Source organism: Pseudozyma flocculosa, assembly GCF_000417875.1.
Source record: "Pseudozyma flocculosa PF-1 unplaced genomic scaffold scaffold00008, whole genome shotgun sequence".
NCBI classification, from domain to species: Eukaryota; Fungi; Basidiomycota; class Ustilaginomycetes; order Ustilaginales; family Ustilaginaceae; genus Pseudozyma; species Pseudozyma flocculosa.
Window position 1 is genome coordinate 3,088 of NW_006920876.1, and position 8,505 is coordinate 11,592.

General features: G+C 66.3%; 2 protein-coding genes across 2 annotated transcripts in view; both read right to left on the reverse strand.

Annotated features, from left to right (window-relative positions):
* PFL1_02708 (uncharacterized protein) overlaps positions 1-3,869 on the reverse strand; it is a gene marked incomplete at both ends in the record, with an annotated part of 4,858 nt that extends 989 nt beyond the window's left edge. Inside the window, 2 exons of the mRNA XM_007880224.1 lie at positions 10-2,616; positions 2,715-3,869. Coding sequence (XP_007878415.1) covers positions 10-2,616; positions 2,715-3,869 — 3,762 coding nt within the window. The remainder of the gene's footprint in view (positions 1-9; positions 2,617-2,714) is intronic.
* Positions 3,870-6,133: 2,264 nt separating this feature from the next.
* PFL1_02709 (uncharacterized protein) lies at positions 6,134-7,009 on the reverse strand (the record flags this gene model as incomplete). The annotated part of the gene is made up of 2 exons (XM_007880225.1): positions 6,134-6,424; positions 6,896-7,009. 2 exons carry the CDS (start codon positions 7,007-7,009, stop codon positions 6,134-6,136), a joined length of 405 nt encoding a protein of 134 aa, XP_007878416.1.
* Positions 7,010-8,505: the final 1,496 nt, after the last annotated feature.

The following is an 8,505-nucleotide window of genomic DNA, read 5'->3' on the forward strand; positions in this document are numbered from 1 at the left end:
GGCCTGCACCGCCGCCTGCGGCTTGGGCTGCACCAGCGGCGGAGGCGGCCTGGCGGCCCCGTCGCTGCCGGCGCTGCTGTGGGCGCTGCTGCCGCTGCTCGAGAGGGCCGCGCTGGAATCGCCAGTCGACATGGTAGTGGGCCCCGCCAGCGATGCTGCCGCTCCGTCTCCTTCTATCGCGGGCCCGGCCGGTGCCTCGGCTTTGGCCTCTGCTTCCGCGAGCGGCTGCAGCGCCGGCGTCTCGGCGAGCTGCGTCGACCGCCGCCTCTCCCTGTGCGCCTCGTTGGCGGGCGCGGGCGTGTTGACGCGGCTTGCGGGCGCCGAGCGCGTCACGGTCGTCGTCAGAAGGTTTGCCTTCTCCTCGTTGCTCAGGCGGATCTTGTCCGACAGCACGTAGGCCGTGTAGTGCCCGGCCGAGAGCGAGCCCTGATGCACCACCACGGCATAGAGGCGGTACTGAGTCTTGGGCCGCGACACGACAGTGGGCAGGATCTCGCGATCGCCCTGCTTGACCCGGGGACCTTCCTGCACCTCCTCGGCCTCCTCGATGTAGGCTCCCGCTCCCGCTGCGCTTGCGCCTTCGCCAGGCGGGCCTCGGCTGCGCGACCTCTCCCTTGCGGTCCAGGACCACATCGAGTGGCGTTTGCCAGCCACCCTGTCGCCCTCGCCCGCATCGCCGTGGCCATGGTGTTGGCGACCGTGCCTGTGCCGCCCTCGCCGCCGCGCCGCCTCGGGGCTGTCGACCTGCACCTGGACATCCTTGATGTCCATGCCCGCGCGCCTGGCCTCCTCCTCGGCCCTTCTGCGCAGGACGAGAGGGTCGCTCGTGCCCTTGAGGCGTCCCTTGCGGTCGTACTCCTCGCGCGGCGGAGCGAGCCAGGGAGTGATGTCGAGGTACTCGGGGAACGTCACCTGGTCGTCGATCTTCTTGAACCCGGCGAGTCCCGACACGAAGCCGCGGCCGGTGGCCTGGAAGCGCTTCAGGTGGAAGACGAGCACGGGCGGAGCCGAGGCGATGAGGTAGCGCTTGAGCGCTCGGCGAGGCAGGCTCTGCGTCGACCGCTTGGGCCCCTTTGGCTTGCTCGACGGCGCGGCCGGCCTCGTTTCGTCGGCATCGGCGTCGCTCTCATCGAGGCCGGTCTCGGAATCGAGACTGGTCGCCACGCCGGATCGATCGGTCTCGGTGCCAGTGTCGTAGCCGCTGGCGCTGGCACTGAGGTTCGAGTCGGAGCCGTGGCTCGACGCCATCAGGGGCGAGTCCGGCGGTCGATGGCCGTGCTCGTCCCTGTGTGGCGCCGACAGCTTCGCCATCGCCTCGTTCTGCAGGCCGAGCTGCTTGCCCTCGGTGGCTTCGGTGGCCGGTGGAGTCCCCGCATGCGTCGTGATCGTCGGGATGGAGGCGTTGAAGCGCCTTGGCGCCATGTCGGATGGCGCGGCGCCGTCTGCAAGCGTCGCCGAGCCGTTGAGGGGACCGTCGTCCGACTTGCCCGCGGCTGCAGATACGTGGCGAGCCTGCTCCTTGGCGGTCGCCCTGGCCACAGCGCCTTCGCGGTCCGACTCCGACCCGCCCTCGGAGCTGCTGGGCTCGCTCTCGTCGTCGGACCCGTACCGCAGCCCGCGCCTCTCCTTCCTGCGCCGGTATCGCTCCCGTTCCTTTGCGCTCGGCGGGTTCTGCAGCCGCCAGCAGTTCTTGCAGGCGAAGCTGTTTTCGCCGTCGAGGACCTCGACGCTGGTAAACTGCCGCAGTGCGGCGATGAGGCCGGTCGAATTCTGCTCCTCCTGAATCTGCTTGCGCCTCTTTGCCGACGGCGAGCCCGGATCGGTCTCGAATTCGGACAGCGCGCTCTTGCGAGGTCCGCGCGTGCTCATGCCGCGGTGCAGCGCGTGGAAGTGGCGCCCATGCGCCGAGGAGACCTGAGCCACGACGTCGGAGAACGCGCCCGATGCGCCCGAAGCCGTGGCGGGTCGGCGAGGCAGCCCGTTGGCGGCGGCGGCGGCGGGCGCGGCGTCCTCGGTCAAGATGCGAGCAATGTAGTCCGCCTGGTGCGAGGAGAGCGTCGGAGCCACATTGCCGGCACTGATGCCGTTGCCATTGGCGGCGGCAGGCAGGGCCCGCCCTCCGATGGGTGCGCTCGGGCTCGGCTCCCGGCTGCTCTCGCCGCCGTTTGGATGAGGCGCAAGCATCCGAGGCAGTCGGGTGTTGGTGCGCGCATCGCCGTCATCCTCGCCCGCCGAGGGCGGCGCAGAGTCAGCGGCCATGTGGCGCGGCGTCGGCGCCAGCGAGAGCGAAGCCATGTCCGGGAAATCGGGCTCCATCTCGCTGCCCGAGGTGGCGCCGAGCTTCTCGGCCCTCTTGGCCGATGTCGGCCTCCGCGTGATGCTGCGGGTGCGCAGCGAGAACCTCGTCTTGCCCTCGTCGGCGGGCGACAGGAAGCTGCCACGCTTCTTGTGCGGCTTCTTGCCCTCGGCATCGCTCGCCTCGGTTTCGCTGAAGACGGGCGTGGCGACTGGCGTCGCTGCAGAGGCGGCAGTCGCATCGTGGAGCTTGGACTTCTCCACCGGCTTGCCCTGGGTCGCTCGCCGCCATCGGTCGGCCATGTTGCGGATGCGGTCGCGCTGCAACGAGAGCGACGGGGCCGGATCGGAGGGACACGAGTGATCGAGGTCAGGCGAGGCTCAAAGCCGAGCGCAACGGATGCCAAGCTGAAACTCACCTTCTTGACCCGAACGTCGGTCTCGCTGCGGATGCTCAGGCTGAGGTCGAAAAAGTCCTCGTACGTGTGCGACACCTTCTTGCAGCTCTCGCAGACAATCATGCTGGCCAGCTTGCCGCAGAAGAGCATGTCGAGGAAGGGCAGGAGGGTCTCTTCTGCGACCACGGCTGCCGCTGCGGCCGCCGCGTCTCCGGCTTCCTCTGACCGAGCCTCGTCGACAACGACGACGGCCGCCTGATCGGCCTCGTTGACCGACATTGGCGCAGCGATGGCCTCGCCGCGGTCAACATCGCCCATCTGGAGGTCCATCGCACCCGCCACCTCGGTGTCGACTCTCGCATCCCCCACCTCCTGAGCAGCCGATTGCGCATGCTTCTGCTGCGAAGGCTGCGCCCGCTTCTTGGTCTTCTTGTCCTTGGGCGGCTGCATCTTCTTGATGAGATCCATCTCCTCCATCCTGCAGGCATCGAGGAGGTGACGCATCAGCTCGTGCCCATCCTGCTGGCCATATTCGAGGTACTGGTCGTATTTGGCGCCGAGGAGGGTGAGGAGGCGCTTGGGGTTGATGCTGGGCCCCCTCAAGCTGTTTGAGCTGCCCCAGATCTTTTCGAGCGTATGCCGCAGCGCGGTGTTGAGCGGCAGATCGATGACGGTGGGTTCGTGCAGGGGCTGCGCCTGCTCACCGCCGTCTATCCCCGATGGCTGGGGCTCGGCCTGTGCCGGGTCGGCAGGGTGATCTCGTTTCGGTCTTAATGTCGAGGCACCGTCGCCGTAGCCTGCTTTCTGCGCCGAAGCTGGACGAGGTAGGACGGGCTGGCTCTGGGGGCCCTTTCCGTGCTCCTCGTCGCGGACGCGCAGTGCGGGCGACTGGGAGCGCTTGATCCACTCAAAGTCGGCCTCGTCGGTGAGATCGACGAGGTGACCAAAGTGGTCCTGGAGCTGCTCGGACGGGCCCTGCAGCAGCAGCTTGAACTGGCGTGTGCCGCCCATGGCCTGGAGCACGGCGTTGAGGAAGCAGGTGTTGCCGAGGTTGACCAGCCCGGGGTGGGGTGCAGGGTCGAACCTGAGGGCTGCGCCATTGGCCTTGGAGCCGCTACCGGACCCGCCAAAGAAGCTGACATTGGGGGTCGAGTAGGGATTTCGTGGATAGACCATGGCGACGGATGGCTGCGAAGCGATCTATGTGGGTCGGCGGGGTGTCGATAGGCATGTGCCGGTCTAAGGTGAGGCAGGCGAGATGTATCGAGGGCGAGCGACGCCGCCGCCGCCGCGAAGACGGAGAGGAGAGGAGAAGAGAGGGCCGATGGCGGCGTGTGCCGTCGGCGTCGGGGATCGGAAGGGCCAAGGCTGCTGGCGGATGGGATAGCGTTCGAAGACGGTGGCCGTGGGCGGGCAGGCTAGAAGAGTGTGGGCCTGCGTGCCGGATCGTCTGCGACACCAGGCAGCGTGCCTGTCTGTGTGGCGTGAGTTGCTGGCCGACACACCCGCTGGATGTAGGCTGCGATAGAGTCGATACGCCTGTTGAGGGCAGCGAGGGGAATGCGGCGAGGGGGTTGCGTGTTCCGGGTCTAGCGTGTTCCGAGTCCAGGATCTATGCGAGAGCCGAGCAGGATGTCGTCTTGATCGTCGCCTTTGTCGTTGTCGGCGTCGTCGCCGGTGTTGCAAGGAGCGAGGCGACGAAGGGATGGCCGAAGGACGAGAAGAGAGAGGGTCAAGAGCGGGAGAGAACGCGGAGAGAGAGAGGGAGAGAGACCGCCGGGCGGAGGCAGAGGTCGACGGGACGGGGGCCGGCTGCCGGACGATTGGCCCAAGGCCGAGGCGGCGGCGGGTTGCAGCCTGGGCACCACGAGCCAGCCAGCCAGCCAGCCGTTTAGGCTCGCCTGGCAGGCAGGCCCTGACTGACCCGGGTGACGAAGGCAGATGAGAGATGGCCGAGAGCCGAGCCTCGAGGTGCGGCGTGGCCTCCGGCTGAGCGGGGCGGCCACGCTGCGCTGCTCCTCAGACGGCCCCCCGCCCCCAACGTTTTTCTTGCCAGAGGCGAGGCCCGCCTGGCCGTGGGGCGTGCCTGGGCAGGGCTGGCCCGGCTGCCTCTCCCGCTCGCCCCCACGCTCCGCTCTCTCTCCCTCTCCGTGCCGCTGCCCGTCCGGCCGTGCGTGCGTGCTTGTGTATGTGTTGTCCACGCCGTCGGCCGGGCCATGCCATGCAACGTCGTCGTCGTGGCCCGACCATGCATGCCCTTCCACGTCGTCGTCGTCGTCGTCACCGCCGCCGCCCGTCCGCCGTTCTGCGAAAAACGGATAGAGCTGCAGAAGTAGAGCACCGAACGACTACCCTTGCATCGTTCGCCATCCGGCGATCACGCGGGTCCCGGCCAGATCCAACTCTTGGGCGGGCGACGAGATGGCAGCAGCCAGCACCGCACGCACAAGCAAGCTGAGCTGGATCAGATAACGAAATGCACCCGTTCCACGTCCGCCAGCATCTCGCCTCGCCTCCTCGCCATCCACCAACGCCCCGGCCTGCGCTGGTTACACATCGAGAGACAGGGGGGCGATGCGGAAGACGGCCGACCGCGCGTCGATGCCGACGTGGCTTCATGCGCGCGCAAAGATAGGGGGTACGGTGGGGCTGCGGCCATCGCCGGCAGTCGGTCGATGATGTCGCACCGTCGTCCGTCCACCCATCGTCGTCCTTCCTTGCTTGCCTTTCAACCCCGCATCTCGAGGTCCACCCAGCCCTCACCTGTCCACCAGACCGGGCAGGGACCGAGGACAGACGTGGCGATGCGCTACCTGTGGCGTCGGCGTACGCCGGAATTCGCGGCGGGCCTTGGCACCGACGGCGACATCGAACATCGACATCGACGTCGACGGCAAGTCCCGCCGGACTGGCCAGCCAGCCAGCCAGCCAGCGCATATCGGCTTTCGCGCCCCGCCCGCTTCCTGGCCCTCGTCCGTCATGCTGGCCTGCACCCCTCCTATCTCCTTTCCCAACGTCGATGCCGAGCTCAGTCCGACTCGCGCACACGGCCGGCACAATCAAGTCTGCTGGATGTTTTTGGACCGTCTGGTTTGTTTTGGATTGAGGGTCGTCCCCAGTTCTGAGGGGCGGCAAGGGCGGTGGGTGATGCATAGTACATGTAGCCAACTGCCACAACAGACGAGGTGCGGATTCGCCGCCATCAGCAGCGCATCCGGACCCGGTCGTGCGGCACATTGCGCGAGGTTGCGTGAAGACGTGTGGTGTGTGTGTGAGGGGCCAACCAGCCAAGGCCGCAGACCGCCCAGAACTGGGGACCAAAGAGGCGGCAGCCTGCGACCGAGGAGGCGGCGGAGGAGCTGGCAAAGAAAAGGATGAGGACCGGCAGGGCGGCAAGGGGGGATCAAGAAGCAAAGATGGGCAAGGCGGGTGCGCGACGCTTAGGCCGAGGCCTTCTTGGCGACGAGGATGTGGCGGCGCTGCTTCTTGAGCTGCGCAACCTGGAAGCGGTCAAAGTCGCTGCCGGCGCGGCGGGTCTTGACGGCGGCGAGCTTCTTGGCCCAGGCCGAGCTGGCCCATCGCTCAAGAATGTTCTCCTTCTCAAAGTACTTCTTGACGGCAGCGGAGCCGGCACCACGGGGGAGGCCCTTGACAACCAGGGGCGTCAGGGTGAGGTGCTTGTAGGGGAAAGCCTGGCGCTCAACGCCGGTCTGGGGACCGTCGATGATGGCCTGCAAGAAGAGGAATCGAGGATGAAGAGACGTACGTCCAGAGTGCAAAGAGGGTCAGCGTGCCATTCTGCGTTCGACGTCGTTCTCCCGGGGCTATCGTCGGTGAGCCAGCGCAAGGATGGCCCATCTGGTCGTCCAGGACCTTCCGAGCACCGCTGTTCCCTGAGAATCGCCATCTGACTCCTCAGAGTCCTCCGCCTGCGTCCAAAATGTCTCTCAACGAGACGTCGACTCGTCGGCACGACCTCGTCGGACCGCCCTTATCGAGGCTGATCCTCGTCGATGTGCGAGAGGCCATGCTGGCGACGTCGCGCCAGCCCGACCATGCTTCCGGCATCCTGCTGTCCCTCGCCCAGGCCTGTTTGTACTGTGTCCGCCAGCCACCGGCCATTCCTTCCCCTTGCACCGACCAGCATGACCTTCCGAAAGCAGCAAGAGGACGGAGCCCTGCGTGCGTGCCGAGACACTTACCCGGTTGTGGTCGATGATCTCGGCAACAACGGCGAGCTTGCCCTGGTTGGGGCCGTCGTTGATGAGGACGACACGGCCGGTCTCGACGTAGCGCTTGAAGGACTGGGCACCCATTTTTGATCTGTTGACGTAACGAGGTTCCAACGAGTTTGGCGGGTAGGGAAGGCAGACGGTGATGTCGAGTCGAAGAGGGTCGAGGGCGGACGAAAGGAGTAGGCAGGCGGTCGATGGAACGGCGAGTCGAGGCGAGGGTGAAAGATGAAGATGGTAGGGATGATGTGAAAGGGTCGGAAAAGTAGAGAGTTGAGGGGCGTGTCGGACGGATCGTAGTGCACGAGTCGGGGCAAAGTAGAAGAGAGTAAGTCTAGGTCAGCGTCTCAGACCTCGTTTCAAGGGCAACGTCGCACGCCTGGCGCCCCATCCGGACCGCAGGACCTCGTCGATGTCGCAAGCTGTCGCAGAAGTGCAAGTTGGTGACCATGTCGAACATCGCTGACAAGTCGAGATACGAAGATTGTGCAGCTTCCACCGAGCAACTGTCCGGCCTGCGCTTCCAAAAGTCTCGTGTCCGAACAGGCGTGACGTTCTCGTCGAGAAGGCGATAGCTGGCAGGCACACCATGCACCTCGTTGCGAGAGAACCAAGAGTAGTCGTGGCAGGGTTCGAAGTGTGCAGCGCAGGTCGAAGGTCTTCGTCGTAGGTCGGGGTCAAAGGTCGGGCGTCGTAGGTCGGAGCGGCAGCGGGTACAGATGTAGATCTCGAATCGATCGGTTCATATAAGGCTTCCGTCGACGTCGGTGTCGCTGTCATTCGTCGTCATCGCCGTCCTCGTCGTCGATGATGGCGCCAGCGGCGGTGTCGGTAGCGGCTGCGATGGCGATGGCTGCTCCTGCGACATCAAGAGGTCCTGCCGGTGCGAATGGGCGCTGCGCCATGCGGGGCCACTCACGATTTCTTGAGAAGTTGCTGGAGGCGTGGTAGGGATCGGAGAGGGTGGTGTCTGCGGATGGTGTCGACGACGCCCGCCTCTCGCTTGCCTCGCCTGGGGCCGCCGACCCCCTCTGCGCCGCGCCAGGATGGCCTGGCCTAGCCCGGCTCCAGGGCTGGGCTGGGCTGATCAGCGAGCTGCTTGCCTGCCAAAGCAGGCCAAGCGACCTTCCTGACTCGCCGGGCCCGACGTGGCTGCCCTCCCAGGCCAGATTTCCCCTTTTTCCCGCAAGGCTCGAAGTTCGAATGCTCGCACGTGCTGGCCTCCTTTCTCGACGGAGGCCAGCTGGCTGCTGTCTCGCCGCTCATCGCTGCCCACTCTGGCAGCCCTCAGCAGATGGACCTCCTCGAAGTGGCTTCACCCCACATCGCATGGCCTGGAGCGCAAGATGGCGGCGACGATGCCATGGTGCAATCGTATTGAGCTCGACTGGACGGGACGTTGTTCGAGGCGAGCCAGTCGTCGATAGGGGAGGAGGCTGTCCGGTCGGCAGAGGGCGACGAGAGAGCGTGGGAATTTTTTTGGACACACCGCTGGCGGAACCCTGGCCGGACAGCGAAAGGCGCGAGGTGGCCGCTGGTCGGCCCCCCGCCGGCAAGGCGACCGCAGGGCAGGTAGGGGA